We start from the raw sequence: 16327 nt of genomic DNA on the forward strand, positions 1-16327 counted from the left end.
ACGGTTGCAGCAATTAAGGTGGCAAATCAGACTGTAGGAGAGTGGACCCCAGATACAACACCCCCCTCCTCCTTCACACACACACACAGACTGGTTTATCTCTGCTGCTAGTTTAAGGCAATTAGCGGCCCTGGACACTCGCTTGCCTGGCTAGCTGCTGTTAACCATTTTTGTGCTGTTATTGTAATTTTTTAAGAAACATAATAAAGTAACTTAATTATTGAAACTCTGTTGTTTTTGTTTGGGCTTTTTCTTCATTGCAGCTCCAATCTCATTTCTTGATTTCTTTATTTTTATTCTTTATTTGTTACTTTTACTGTCAGCTGGTAATATAATCAAGCTTTAGATTATAATTTAGATAAATATTTCCAAAGTTGCAATTCTCTGGTTGAACACACTGGTAAAAATCCAGACATTAGTTTTACTTTTTCTCCATTTTATATTAACTGTTTTTAGTTTTGAGGCAGAATTTTATTGATTTAATACATCACTTGCTGCCTTTTCGGGCTTTACATCTTTTTTTTTTCTTTTACTTGTCATAAATTATGAAACTGAATGCTGTCATGGATGAGGATTTATTTTTATGTGAAGTCTAACCACACAATAAGACGAAGGCAGAGCAACTGTAGGTATTAAGAAAGAAAGTGGATAGATAAAGATGAAAGTTGATAGATAAGATGGTATAAATGGGGAGTGGGACACAAAAGCCTCTTGTGCTATAATGGACTCACTGTCAATAGCATAATTTGCACTGAGGGTACATTCAAAACAGATGTCCTTCCAGTGTTAAGTCTTACACGGGCTCCCCCTGCTGGGGAAAGTTTGTGATAACTGCAGAAGCACAATAACCAACAATCAACCAAAACCATTTTAATGATATTTATTTGTCATCAAACCCACATTGCTGGGATGTATGCCACATGTGCCAATGCACCATTATGAAGTAGTTTTTATGAAAAGGTGGAAAGCCTTCTGTCTACTGTATAAAGTATACTTGCATCACCTAAAATCAGTGTTGAGCAGTGATTTAACAATAACAGAGTTAAAGTAGACCTATTGTGCTCATTTACAACTCAATTTGTATTTTTAGTCTTTACGAGAGTAATGCTGGGCCTATGAGCAGCTCCTCAAATAAGCCATTTAGCTTGGTTCTTCTATCAAGCTAATGTTCTTCTGGTTGGCTACCACTCATAAACAGAGGTCAGCCAATCAGAGATGTCAGAGATGTGTACCTGAGATTATATTAAGGATATTCCCTTTTATCAACATTATACCGAGCCAATAGTAAAACAAACAGCCTGAAACTGAGTATGTAAGGAAGCGATCAGGATAACTTTTACATAAGCTGATATTATTATTTAATATGAGCACTTTAATATGAAAATGATAAATCATGCAACTGATCTGATTTGACTGATTTCATTTAAAAACTGTAAATAGCATCTGTCTCTGTTTCATTCCATGAACATCCCTGAAAAATGTGACAAGTTTTCAGTTCCACGACATGTATTTTTAATATAAAAAACACAAGTTATTAATGTTATTGTCACAGTTTTTAAAGACTTAAATTTCAACATGTTTGAGAGGTGTAAGGAAATTAATAAATTGCAAGTTATAGGCAATATTTTTTCCCGCTAAAAACATTTCTCTTCTTTCTGGAGTTTTCCTTGTTCTTCCTGTGGAGCCACTGAAGGCGAGCTCTGTCTGTTGTGCCCTGGTTGGCTGATGGGAATGTCCGGTCTGGAATAATCTCCTTCAGTTTGCTCAAGAAAAACATCTCCAGGTTTCGACCAGCCTGAGCCACCTCTGAGTCTGGCTGCACAGCACAAGGAGAGAAAAAACAACCCACAGTGACCTATGATGAATTAGCTTACCAGAATAAAGTCATAAATATTTGAGACCAAGCAGGTGCAAGGTGATCCTTCCAGATTCAAAATCAGATTTCTATTTTGGTTAAACTTATTTTAAAATACCTCAGCACTTACTTGATTACCATACAGTTTACACAAATATCCACGTTCCCATGGCATATTGTCTACTATGCCATAACCATGTACTCAGCACTGAGGAGAAAGAAAATCAAAGACTACAGATTTCCTCCAATATACATTATAATAACTGCCTTGGCTGTAAACATCTTCATTCCTGGTAGATATAAGTAGTAAATCCAGAGATTTGATTGATACTTGATTTGCAGATGAACACAACCTTGACTGGCAGGCCCCATGTGAAGAAAGAGGCCCAGCTTGCTGATACACGTGGAACTTATCTCCACAGACTGCAGTGCAGGAATAACTCAATTATACCAGAAATGAGGTCAAAGTGGGAAATCCGCTCATATTCCTTACGTAATTAAAAGTAGCGCAGTTCTTGAACATCAACAAGACGTCATCAACAAACTGCTCAGCAGTGAAGTAGTGGAGAGTGTTGCTCTTGTCCAGTTTCCTGCGGATCACTGACAGGTCGATGGGCCTTTTGATGATCTGGTAGTAGTTTCGAGCCTGGCACACGAGAGCATAGATTTGATGTAAGATCACAGAGGTGGAACATTTTACATCCTCAGTTAGGTTGTAACAATTTCGCTAACAGCGATGTCTTGTAGTTATTGCTGTATATATAAATATGCACTGTATATTTAAACCGTTTGGTGCTCATGTATGTTACATTACTGCTGAGGTGATTTGTTGTTGTTGGACTGACCAGAGGGCTGACAGGTTCATGGAAAGGAGCGCTGAGGATTTGACAGTATAACAGCAGAGTCAACTTCTCACATCTCTGCAGACAAAAGAGCAAAATCAGTTCAAGCTTCTTTACAGTGGAGCACAACACGGATTTATTACACAGGATAGAGGCGAGTGTGAAAACGCAGGCTGATCTGGTTTGTGTAATAAACATTGATAACCCTCACGTGACACGGTATTTTAGTCATTTATGGCCCAAATATATTTCACACAGGAATACTTTATTAATACTATACTGTTTTCTTTAATTATTACAGATATTATAAAGTGTTATTAATTATGGTTTTCAATAAATGGTAAATGGTTCTTATACAGCAAATTTTCTACTCTATTAAAGCACTCAAAGCACTTTGCACAGGAGATTGTTTGCTTCAGAAAAATCTGGATGCAATCCACTTAATTTTGGTGAGGGAGCAGTCTGGGCAGAGGGGGCAATAAACCAAGCTGTTTTCATCATCACTCTGGCCATTAATTGTCTAATAGAAAGCTTCTGCACCAATAAATATTACTGTTGTAAGTCTGTTAATCAATGTTGACCCCAAACTGGACTCAAAAACTGCAATAAAATCAAAGCTTAAACCTTAACAAATGTATATATATATAGAGAGAGAGTCATAAATGAGTCTACACAACTTAAAATTGTGTGGATTCTTGCCACACCGGTGGATCAATTTCAGTTGGAGAGTAGCCCTTTAATAGTTAATAGTCCTTTAATTTCACAGTAAGTGTGTGTGACCTGGCGTCTTCACACTCTTCCCCAGACAGCTCTCTCACCAAAACTAAGTGAATTGTTTCCAGATTTGTCTGAACCAAACAATCTCCTGTAAGAAAGGATCAACATTTAAGGCCATCTTCACAGCAACAGAATGAAAATAAGCATTATAGCTTTAATTTAGGAATTAAACCAGCCTTACCCTCTGGTCCAGGTTGGATAGTGTATAAGGTGCCTTGACTCCCTCGCAGGAGTCCATGATCTCACAGTCGTAGGCCTCCACGGGCTCCTGCTCACTTCTACACAGAGTACACACCCAGTCACCTCTGTGGAATACACAGGACCACAGTCCATGAAAAAACACATTAAACCCATATGTCATATATCCAGATTTGTATGTTCACACAGCACTTACAGCGGGAAGCTGCTGAGAGGAGGTATATGACAGCCTATGTGATAAACTTTGGGGCAGCGGTCACAGCAGAGCAGCTCTCCTCCGTTCAGACAAACAGCGCAGAAATCTTCACTCTCCTCAGTCCCAGCCTCAGCTCCAGGCTGCTGGGTGGATGAGTCGGCCTGTTCTCCCAAGCATCTAATTTCACTTCTTTGATCTTCACCATCGTCCACTTGGATTATATCAACCACACATGTACTTTCAACTTCATCCTCCGGGGGCAGGCATTGGTCCTGATCTGCTTCTTCTTCTCCTGGATCCAGTTCAATAACCAGAGTCTGCTCTGGATCTGGATCCAGATAAAATGCTTCAGATTCAGCTTTCCCATCATCAGATCCACAATCAAACAGGATGTAAGGCTGATCTGGATTAGAGTCACAGTCAAAGCCTGAGTCCTGCTCTGGCTCTCCAGAAAGGGAGCTGTCAGGACAATATGGTTCAGTCCAGGATGTTGGACTGAGATCACATGGCTCTACTGGTTTAGGCTGGAATGATCCTTCAGTTAGCTCCAGTATATCTTCCTCAGTTTGACTGAATCCATTCTGTTAGCAGAGATCAAGACACAGAGGTTAAAAAAAAGAACTTATCTTTGTTGTACATGAAAGTGTTTAGACCTTCAGCTCTGTACCTGTTCAGAAATATTTAATGACACATTGTCACAGAGCTCAGCTTGTTTTTGGCAAGGCAGACGTTGCAAAGACACCACAGGCTGCAGTGATGATAAAGACACAGACTGGAAGTTCAGACGCTCCAGGCTCACTACAGGTATGCAGGAATTACCCAGAATCCTCTGGGCCTCTGGGTGAATCCTGTGAAATTGAAGGTGTCTTATGGCAGTGTCTTCAATTCCATTACCAAGATTATTTTCAGCATAAAGTCTCAGTGAGGCTAAATTTCTTAACTGGATTCACCCAAAAATGGAAAAAACAACACTGATAAAGAAATAGTTCAGCATTTTCCAAGACTTTGGAGAAGTTCATTGATAGGGCAAGCTTTTAAAAGTGATTATCAAAGGTTAGCATTAAGAGTGTAAAATTCATAAGAACATTTTCCATTTTAAACCCATGGAAAGAACAAACAAAAACAATCCTGCCTAAACATTGCTGCAGATCAAGAAAACCACTTTGAGGCAACAACATTCCCCAGTGCCTCCCCAAAAAAGGGCAATACACAACAGAAACAATTTAGGAACAGGCATGACAACGACCCCAAACCTATGTCACCCTGACTTTTGCTGGGCTTTATGATCATGCAGCTACAGAAACTATAAATAGCACTCAAGTCCAAATGAATGTATTCTACTACACTGTGGACCGTGGATATCTGTCACCATCTGATCTGGCAATAAAAGTGTCTATAAACTGGCTGCCCAGTCTGTAATGTACCAAAGCATAGATTGGTTTGGATAAAGAGGACTTTAGGTTCATCCATTGCTCTGTTGTCATCCTTTAAAATCAACATGGCTTTACCGCAGCATACTCCCCTTTTTTACCTTAATCTTCTCAATAAAGCTTTAACACTTTTGTCTGGAGGCCTTTCCCATTTTTCAGATGACGGAGATGTTGCTTTTGTTTTTCTCTCATAAGACTGGTTTGGCTCCTTTTCCACCTCACAGAATCCAGTCATGCTGACCTATTTTGTTTAAAAATTCAAAAAAAGAGACTTTGCATTATTTTCATCTTTCTAAAATCCCATTTACTCATCTCTTATTTACTACTAGTTGTAGTGATGAATCCCTCCTTCTTTAAAACATTGTTTACATCTATATTCACATGTTCTGCCCCGGGGGTTGGTTCCTCTGCTGTGGTTGCCAGATTTGGACCAGTCTCAGATGGCATGGCCTCCAGTGCCAGCCTTACCCTACACTTGGCTACCCATGGTAACATGGTGGCTCGCCTTTGTGGGAAGTTGCCATAGCGTCTGCGAGGCAAGTCTGCCATCTCCAGGAGACTGGGCCTCTTGGGGTGAAAAAACAGAAGAGAAAACAGAGAAGAAGCCGATGGTTTAAAATCTTCTGTGTGCTCAGTGTTTGACCGGGGGGGGAAAAGTACAAAACCATAAAAGAGGTAGATTAAGAATCAGCAATGTAACACTAATATAACTGCTCATTTGCACAAAGAGTAACTTTTACAACACAAAAAGAGACGTTATGAGCATAACAAAAAGTTACATCACATTAACGTACAGAAAGAATCAGGTATTAGGTGAATTATGATCAAACATTACCTCAGTTTGAAGCCAAGTGATGAAAAAACAAGATGTCTGCTTCAGAAAGTCAGGTGAATGTGTCCTCAGGTGGATGTGAGCTGAGCAGAAGAGGAATAGAAATGTTCCATGTGTCCAGTGTCAAGGGGAACTCAAATGATTTGATTGGTGGAGTGAAGATTCAGCCTCAGCCCCCTGATATTTCAGCACAGCTCACAAATAGAAACAGCAAACAGGTATTTAATATTTAATGCGTTTCCCAGTAATCATGTGATGCCTTTTTGTCCAGTAGGTAAAAGATATATTGAGGGTGTAAAAATAAAAGCTCTGCATGTAAATCAGCTATGAAAATATTTGTATATTGTAAAGCCAAAAACAATGTGACAGTGTGTGTGGTTGCTAATAAATCTGTAGCTCTATCAGTGGTTGGCCACAAAACAACCCCTATGCTTTATTTTCAAACTTTATTAATGACATAAAAAGATTTTGTTTACAAAACAGCTTTGTTTTGTAAAAATGATGGAATTCCTCTTTAACGTACAAACCAAAGTCTAAAAACGTTTGGACACTGTTCCATTCTGCTTTTATTTACAGTTTTGCACAATTCGCAAATCTCATATTTCATTTACACAGAAAAGCTATCAAATGATTAAATTGAGAAAAACTATCATTTATAATAAGATGATTTTGAATTTGAAGGCAGAAACACATCTCAACAAAGTTACATTAATGAAATGAAAAGTTAATATTTGTCTAAAATTGGTGCACTTTCTCATTTTAAAGATTTAACGCGTTGTCTACAATCTGATTGTTGTGAACAAAATATGGGTTTTCAAGGTATTACAACTATTGCATTCTGTTTTATTTGCATTTTACAAAACAACCAAATGTTTCTGGAACTGGGATTATAAAAAATAACCTTTTAAATTTTGAAACACCAACATTGGAGTTTGTGTCTTTTATCAATTCATATATCAGACTGCAAATAACTGATTCACTGTCTTGTTTTACTGTTCCTGTTGGTGGAAGTTAAGATAATTTTAATAAAACATTTTCTATATACTTTTTTAATTTAGTAAAGATTTTCCTCAATCTGATGGCCAGGCTCTTTACAAAGGCCAGAAAAATACATTTGAGATGGACTCTTTGACATGATACATATTTCCCCTTTTAAGCCAAATGAAATCTTTATCATGGTTTCGTGTGAATAAAGTGGCATCAAATTGAAATACTTCAAAGCAGAACAAAACTTTGGGACACGCTTCTACAGAATTATTTATCTCTTATATTAACCTTTATTTCCTTGTTTCTGAAATAGAGACAAAAAGTATAACTTCAAACACATTAAATATATATACACAAGATAGATTAGGGATTAATGACAAAAATGTCCTTACTTGTTCAGTGGTGCTGATCTCTAGGGCTGCAAAAAGCTGGTGGCATGGCAGAGGTGTGTCTTACCTTCCTTCAGAGGCTGATTTTGCAACCTGTTATTCTGGCCAATGACAAGTTACACGCTGGACATTTCACTCAAACTTTGAATAACAGACTGACTTTATGTAAATCACCTTTAACTGTGTCTGTTTGCGGTTGCGTCGCCACAGAAACCCAATAAAGCTACGTGGACATGTGTGACTACACGTCATCTTTAACTGTGTGCACGTGATCCAAGCCTGTGTGTGTTTTTACTCAGGGTTTATATTCTCTGCATAATGTGTCAGGGTACTGTTATATATGATGATTATATGTTGAAATAGTTATTATAATATCATAGTCTTGTAAGACCTGGCATTTCACTTTTGTCCTCTGTGGAGGACATGTGTCTGAGACCACTACATCAAGCCCCATGTGTGGAATCTATGCGGCTCCTAATGAACTGTCGAGATGTTTATGGCATGAGTCAGATAACCTAGCATCCAAATTTGCTAGTTCCTAGTTATAGTCACTTCAAGAAGTCGAGACGGATTCTTCAAGATTAGGCAGTCCATCAAAGTTATCTCTTATAAGAGGAAAAGAATAAAGCCCTCTTGAAGGTGAGACCCCTCTTAAGCACTTTTTATCCATAATTGACGTTGGATCTCATTATTTTAGCCCTGCTCAGGTTCCTCAAAAACTGGTACGTCCCGAGCATTTTCCTTCCTAATGTCTGATTGCCATCTCAGCAACTATCTCACTCAGCCCTCTGTCAACCATGTATGGTCATTTTAGTGAGCGACATGACCTGAAAACCCAGAATTATTTCTGTCAAGGTTCGGCTGTATAGCAGGCAGAGGTAGGAGCCAAACACAGGGCTCAGAAACAAAGAGATCAACTAAAAGAGGCAGCTTTATTTCCTGAAAGACGAAACTCCACCCAAAAATTAAAAACTGTGAAACTAGAACCTGGGAGCTATAAGCTAGAAACAGACAACTAGCAATTAGCAGCCAGGAAGTTACAAGGGAAACACAGAACACAAGGACCCACACGAAGCCACAATGAGCAGAGGGAGACTGAGGACTAAAACACATACACAGGATAACGAGAGGTTGGACCACAGGTGGGAGCACAGCTAGAACTAATTACAAACTAACAGGACATCGAAAGCAAAACAGAACACAGTGCACACAGGGCAAAGACTACCAAAATAAAACAGGAAACAGATGGACCAAACACAAAAGGCCAGGAGAAACGAATACTGAGACGAAACAGACTAGATACACTGAACACAGGGAGGGAACAGAGACAAGGCTACGAAGACAAGTGCAAAAACACTGAAGATGGAGAGAAAGGGCGAGAGCGAGGAGCAGAGAGTGAGAGTTAGGGAACAGAGAGACACAGAGAGGGGAGATGTAAAAGGAACTACACCTAACAAATCTAAATCACAAGCAATATACAATAAAATCAGAAAACTCATAAGTTTCCTTATGAAAAAGTCCTCTTAGATTAAAGACTGGTCCTACTCACCGACTGGCCTCCCCTATAGTCCAGTCATCCACATGGGCAGTTACAAACACTCTAATACACCTTGCTGATGCACCCATCACATTAGAATTGGGGCAGTAGTTTATACTATTCCACTAAATTTGAATGTCAAAAGTGAACTTCAATTAAACGTTAATATTTAAAATATTAGTGTTTGTTGCTCTAGTGTGAAACATTCGATTTCATTTTCTTTCCTCGTGTTTGTCCTCAGCCATCCAGGATACTTTGGTAAGGTGGGCATGAGACATTACCACCTGAAGAGGAATACCTCCCACTGCCCTACCATCAACCTGGACAAGCTGTGGACACTGGTGAGCAAGCAGACCAGGATCAACTACAGCAAGAAGCCCGATGGACCCGCCCCCATCAATGTTGTGCGTGCTGTAAGTATTGCCAAATGTTGCCATTATCAAAAATGTTCTCTCATTAAAACGTCTCTAATTAGCAGTTTTTGTCATAATAATTGGACCTTTCATTCAGTTAAAAGGACTAGATCACATCTTTATGGGAGTTCTTGTTGCTCTACTTTACTGTAGCTTGGAGTAGGTGGTGGCATGTCGACTTGCCATTTATATTTATTTAGAGTTTGTTTCTCCAATAGATCCTTCTGTGTCAATTTCAGTAATTACTTCCTCCAAACCACCAACGTGTCTTTTAGACCTCATTCCTACAAAACTGCTCAAAGAAGTTCTGCCATTTATTAATGCTTTAATCTTAAATATAATCAACCTATATGCCTATGTAGCACAGGCCTTCAAGCTAGCAGCAGTTAAACCATTACTTAAAAAGCCATCTCTTGACTCAGCAGTCTTAGCTAATTATAGGCCAATGTCCAACCTTACTTTCATCTCAAAAATCCTTGAAAGAGTAGTTGTCAAACAGCTAACAGATCAAATGCAGATGAATGGCTTATTTGAAGAGTTTCAGTCAGGTTTCAGAGCTCATCACAGCACAGAAACAGCTTTAGTGAAGGTTACAAATAATCTTTTTATGGCATCTGACAGTGGACTCATCTCTGTGGTTATCCGGCTAGACCTAAGTGCAGCGTTCGATACTGTTGACCAAAATATTCTATTAGAGCAATCAGAGCATACTGTAGGCATTACAGGTACTGTGCTGCAGTGGTTTGAATCATATCTAACTAATAGACTCCAATTTGTTCATGTAAATGGAGAGTCCTCTTCACACAGTTGTCATGGAGTTCCACAGGATTCCTTAATTCTGTTTACATTATACATGCTGCCTGCAGAATCATTAGAAGGCATAGCAGCCATTTTCACTTCTACGCAGTTTACTCCCAACTTTATCTGTCCATGAAGCCAGCAGGCTTAGATTTCCCGAGTGTGATGAACAGACAGGGACCCAGTGAAGTGCTTGCTCAAAGGGGTCATATGATTGTTGGGTTTTTCTCTGTACCTATGAAGTGCCTTGAGGTGACTTTTGTTGTGATTTGGTGCTATATAAATAACATTGACTTGAATTGAATTGAATTGAATTGAATTGACTTGGGTTCAGGTTCATGCAGAGGTCGTGACAGGTGGCGGCGTGATGGCGGCGTGAGGTCCGTGGCACGTGGCGGCATCCATGGCTGCACAAAATTGTAGAAATGGATGATTTCTGTAAATGTTAGATTTCCATTCATCTAATTGTAATTTTCATGAAATAAAAAGGCATTGTACCAGAAACAGAAACAATGTTGTTATATTACATCACATCATTCTGTAAACAAACAAAACATTAGTCAACTTTTGTTTATCAGTCACTGTACTTAAATTATCTAAAGAAAATATCTAAATAGTTTTTTCTTCTGGATCTCAGAAGGATATTCATGTATTATTTTTGCATAGTGATTAGTTATTATCATTAGCTTGGGTTTTCAAATATATATTTGTTTGATGTAACATGAGAATTTAATTGCTAAAATACAAGTAGAACCCGTTTAATTCTATCAATGTCAGACTTTAATCGTATCACTTTTTTTGTTAAATTCACAATTGTCTTCTTGGACTTAAAAAAAGAAAGCGAATTTTCAGTTGACTCTTGTGTCGTTTCGATCCTCAATCACCAGATGTCGCTATGGAATTATTGCACTTTGTATTGTTGGGGGCAAATCTCGCACAAAATCGCGTTCGTTCCGAATCCCGTTCCTCTTTCAACTAGCCTCCAAGATGGTAGGTTCTACGTTTTATCCCTGTGCATCCAAACTGGGTTAAATCTACTTCCATCCTTACTAACCTGTATAAAATAATCCACTTTAGATGGTGTCTTATAATACACTCATGTTGTAGGAATAAATGCTGGGTGTTATTACCGTTATTTACTCATTTTTGTGAGGACTTTGATGGGTTCACTGTGTGATATGTCGCTTCTCCTGGGCCTCGGCTCTAGCAGGGAACCTAGTTTTACCCACACGCAGAAAACAAACATTTGTAATTTTTTTGACAACGGTAGTGAGAGTTAAATGTGCAAGGTGGTGGTGGTGGTGGTGGAACCCTGAAACAACCATTGGCATAAAGCGTTAAACCTTCCGATAAAGATGGTTGAGCTAGCATTAGCCTCCTACCTGCTAAGCAGCATGCAAGTACTCGGGGACAAACTCAGCGGTTTACTTTAGCTTTTCTGTGGGGAAAACATGCTATGTATGCTCATTTTATTACAGATTCTTAGCAGACTAACATCACAGTCGACCTGCCGGACTGTTAAGTCTGTTGCTTTGCTAGACGGGAGCTAATGTTTCAAATAAACCTCATCCTTTTTTTAACAATAACTGCAAAATCTTTGCTCACAGCCTACCAAGAAGTCGAAGACCAGGAAACTCCGAGGACATGTCAGCCACGGACATGGTCGCGTTGGTGAGTATACTCTTTTTGACACAAGTTTTAATTGATTGTTTTTCATCCCCGGACGATATGGAGATGGAGTAAACGTTTACCGACTCTCTCCACAGGCAAGCACAGGAAGCATCCTGGAGGTCGTGGTAATGCTGGTGGCATGCATCATCACAGAATCAATTTCGACAAATAGTAAGTCACTCATAATGATATTAGTGAAATTTGAGTACAGTGTGACTACTGTAAAGTAGAACTCAAGTAAACCTGGCTTCCCTGTATTTGGCCATAAAAGTCTTTGTAAGGTAATATGTCTAAAAATACACAGAAGTATGCTTTTACCTCAGATATTTAAGTTAGATTATGATGTCCCTAAGTGTTGCCTGATATGATTTCGGTTGTTGTGTTGGATTCCTTTAGAGATAAAGCCAGGTTTTGTGGCTAAAGCAGTAAGGCTGAGTAATATGAGGAAAATCTAATGTCACATTTTTGGCTGTATCACAAAAAAAAACTATTTTCAGCCATATAGAGCTTAAAATTGCACTGCTATACTCTTTCAAATTAACTGTTTTATATTTTTGACAATAATATATGAATGAATTGAAATGTTTGGGGGGGGGGGTTCCATTTGTTGCACACAGAGGTTTTTGACAAATGGCAATACTGTCACAGTAAGTCTTTCTGTGGTCAACACTAGATGTTTAACAAACAAGAGATCATAGCAACAAAAAAGGACATCGGCAAGAATTCACGAGACAAATTAAAACAATTGAGATTAGAAAGATGCTCTTTTGTTCTTATAACATAAAAATTGTGAACCAAAAAATGTGATGGCCTTAAATTACAGGAATGAACGTTTAGATAGTGGCTATAAAAACAACTAACCTACAACCGTCGCAGGTATCACAGCTGATTTATTTAACGTTTCCTTTGCTGTGTGGGAGACGCTGACATGCAGGGTTTAAAACAGGCTTCATTTTGCAGTGGATGACTTTTCAGCTGATGGAATAAATTCGTGATACTTTTTGTGCCAGTAGGTTTATGGCATGTCTTGCAAATTACCGTATTTTGTCTCCTCCTTGTGAAATCCAAACAACAGTCTCACTCGCTCGCTCCTCTGTAACTCCGGCTGTCGCCATATTTTTCCTTATCGGGTAGTAAACACGCATGCTCAGCACAGGTAAAAAAAATTTCTGGTTGGGAGGGGGGATTAATGATGCATTTGCAGCGTGTAGGAGAAAAAAAAACTGACAGTGAATTGCATGCAGACAATAATAATAATAATGATAATAATGGATACTTTATTGATCCCCATGGGGAAATTACTTGTTTTTCTCTGCATTTGACCCATTCACTCAGTGAAGCAGTGGGCAGCCCACTAAGCAGGCGCCCGGGGAGCAGTGTGTAGGGACGGTACCTTGCTCAGGGGTACCTCAGGGTAGCCGTTAAGTGGATTCGAACCGCCGACCTTCCGATCATGGGGCGACCACTTTACCTACTGAGCTATCCCAGACAGCTTTATATTGCGGCAATTTCCACTTGATGTTTATGTTAAAACCATTTTAACCATCGTTCGTGGAAAACACGTGATACATCAAGTATATTCGATGTATCACCCTATTCTATATAGCTGTAGTGTTTCCTAGATGAGGCTTTACAGTAATAGTTTATTTTAACAATATATTATTGTGTACTATAGAGCTTGCTGTAATATATAACAAAATTAATCGGCGGCAAATTCAGCAAGTCCCTCACCCTGTAGTCAGACTCGAGTTATATCAGCTGAGTTGTGGCTGCTGACAATAGTCCCTGTTCTGCTCCGCAGCCTTGGTGAGCTACAGCAGAACAAGGACTACTGTCACTGTAGGGCAGTGGAATTGGAGTGTACCTCACACAGGCAGAAGAGAGTTGAGGTAGCTGATTGAGATGCCACCACAGCAGCTTGGTCAGTCTTTCTGTAGGTTAATACCTAAACAGCTGCATTTTCAAAGAAAGAGTAAAAATTTCATCCAGTAAATCAGAAACATGGTAGACCATCCCCACTACGGAGCTTATTTACTCAACCCAAGTCTACTTGGTGAAAACTGCCATGCAATATATTATTGAAAGATCTGGAGAGCAGTGCACTGATACTGTGTATTATGGACACAAAGAATTTGTTGAACCTTCTCCCAATTTGGGGACTGTGCTCATCTATGGAACACATTTATGCTGGGTTAGTTCTGCTGTCCAGTTAAGAGATGTGCTGATTAGTTTTTACCTGCTTGTAAAAAAAGGCTGTAGGAAGAGAAATGCATTTATCTAATGTTTCTATAGAGACTAGAGTCTCATCTTGACAGACTTCATTGTCTTGGTGTGCTTGAGTCCTCTTAGATTAAAGACTGGTCCTACTCACCGACTGGCCTCCCCTATAGTCCAGTCATCCACATGGGCAGTTACAAACACTCTAAAACACCTTGCTGATGCACCCATCACATTAGAATTGGGGCAGTAGTTTATACTATTCCACTAAATTTGAATGTCAAAAGTGAACTTCAATTAAACGTTAATATTTAAAATATTAGTGTTTGTTTCTCTAGTTTGAAAACATTCGATTTCATTTTCTTTCCTCGTGTTTGTCCTCAGCCATCCAGGATACTTTGGTAAGGTGGGCATGAGACATTACCACCTGAAGAGGAATACCTCCCACTGCCCTACCATCAACCTGGACAAGCTGTGGACACTGGTGAGCGAGCAGACCAGGATCAACTATAGCAAGAAGCCCGATGGACCCGCCCCCATCATCGATGCTGTGCGCGCTGTAAGTATTGCTAAATCTTGCTATTATTAAAAATGTTCTCTTGTCATAATAATTGGACCTTTCAAATCTTTACGGGAGTTCTTGTTCCTCTACTGTAGCTTGGAGTAGGTGGTGGCATGTCGACTTGTCAGCATTGAGTATCACCTTAGGAAATTGGATTGTTGTTGAGCAGCTGGAATCAGACATCAGAAACCGTTTTCTTTTTTTAAAGAACAGGTGTCCTTTAAACAGTTGAAACACTCATAGTGGAAAGTTAAATGTTTTGGATGGGTTTCTGATGAATTTGGTGCAAAAGTGTACGTGGTGCTAATAAAACAGATTTAAGACTTCTTGGTTTTCCTTAATTTTTCTGCTTTCAGGACTTTTTTTCCCTCCATTTTACACAACATTATACTCAGACATTTACATTTTTAAAGAGCTATAAATTCTGGATTTGTACCAGATAATTTTCCTGTTTTCAGTCATTGAAAATTATTTCTTTTTGTAAACATAATTTCATTTTAATAGAAAAGTTACTCTTGTCTATTAAAACTTGACTTTTGTTTGTTTGTTTGGCTGCATTTTGCTTATTGTGCTCACGTTAGCACACTCCCTTCTTACAGAAAGTTATACTGGGCATAGCTCTACCTGATGCAACCCCAAAGGGGATTTGTGTCTCTGGCTAGAGTTGAACCAGCATCCTTTTTCCTCGCCAAGCCAATGTCTAACGTTTGTTTTGTTGGGTCGACAGACTTTTTTTACTTAACTAGTGTGGTTTTGTTTGTGGTGGTTATCAGTTCATCTTAGGTTGGCTTACATGTCGTAGTTTTAGCTGTTAGTCTTATTAGATAATATTACAGTGTATTGTCAGATAAAATAATGATCTCCACCTGTGCTTTACTTTGCAGGGTTATTACAAAGTCCTGGGCAAAGGCAAGCTGCCCAAGCAGCCTGTGATCGTCAAGGCCAAGTTCTTCAGCCGACAGGCCGAGGAGAAGATCAAGGCAGCGGGAGGAGCCTGCGTGCTGATGGCATAACGATCCTGTCTGTGTGTTTTTGCAGAAATAAACTGTATAAATGGAAACTGGTGTGTGTGTAATTTTTTTCGCCCCACTCCTAAGTTGCAATTTGATTAGCATGGAAACTGAAGAGATGCTGTTAATTTTGATTGAAAGGTGTGAGGAGCAGTGGAAACTTTTTCATGTGAGGAAATCACCTGGATCCTCAGCACTGTTGGTCTTGTCCTTGTAAAATCTTTTTGACAAGTGTCCAAGTTACAGACTGAACAATATTCAAAAATGCACAGACTTCCTGTTTGGTTCTTTTAATATAGCAAAAGTCAGTCGTTTCTAATGACTTACAATGAAACGGTATTGCTATGCTTTTGGTAATAATATAAACTCACCAAAAAAATACAAATGTTGCCGTATGTGCTTCAGAAAGTCAGCACTACATTGAACAATTAAAGAAATGGTCAGAAAGTTAATTCTGATGTTTTTTTGTCACGTCATTCTAATTAGAGGCAAAATATATGTATATTCAAATTTCTGAGGAACTTGTTTATATAGTGCTTAATCAGCTGCTTTTAAACTGCTACCTTTAAAAGAATTTTGTTTATTGGGACGTGGTGATACCCAACACAAACTA

General features: G+C 39.0%; 2 protein-coding genes and 1 non-coding gene across 3 annotated transcripts; 2 read left to right on the forward strand and 1 right to left on the reverse strand.

The window, feature by feature from the left end:
* Positions 1 to 921: 921 nt before the first annotated feature.
* Positions 922 to 8941, reverse strand: LOC101473874 (uncharacterized). Its single transcript, XM_076886110.1, has 10 exons — positions 7510 to 8941; positions 6134 to 6324; positions 5668 to 5865; positions 5400 to 5539; positions 4536 to 4716; positions 3869 to 4449; positions 3656 to 3779; positions 2701 to 2775; positions 2349 to 2501; positions 922 to 1816 (listed from the first exon to the last, which is right to left on the reverse strand). The coding sequence occupies exons 3-10, from the start codon at positions 5845 to 5847 to the stop codon at positions 1613 to 1615; spliced, it is 1638 nt and encodes a 545-aa protein (XP_076742225.1). The 5' UTR covers positions 5848 to 5865; positions 6134 to 6324; positions 7510 to 8941; the 3' UTR covers positions 922 to 1612.
* Positions 8942 to 11125: 2184 nt separating this feature from the next.
* Positions 11126 to 15764, forward strand: rpl27a (ribosomal protein L27a). The gene is made up of 5 exons (XM_023153055.2): positions 11126 to 11244; positions 11862 to 11925; positions 12021 to 12096; positions 14527 to 14701; positions 15589 to 15764. The coding sequence occupies exons 1-5, from the start codon at positions 11242 to 11244 to the stop codon at positions 15715 to 15717; spliced, it is 447 nt and encodes a 148-aa protein (XP_023008823.1). The 5' UTR covers positions 11126 to 11241; the 3' UTR covers positions 15718 to 15764.
* Positions 14214 to 14344, forward strand: LOC111500705 (small nucleolar RNA SNORA3/SNORA45 family). The gene has a single exon (XR_002721219.3). It is a non-coding gene; the product is annotated as a small nucleolar RNA SNORA3/SNORA45 family (small nucleolar RNA).
* Positions 15765 to 16327: the final 563 nt, after the last annotated feature.

Source organism: Maylandia zebra, linkage group LG7 (assembly GCF_041146795.1).
Source record: "Maylandia zebra isolate NMK-2024a linkage group LG7, Mzebra_GT3a, whole genome shotgun sequence".
Taxonomy (NCBI): Eukaryota; Metazoa; Chordata; class Actinopteri; order Cichliformes; family Cichlidae; genus Maylandia; species Maylandia zebra.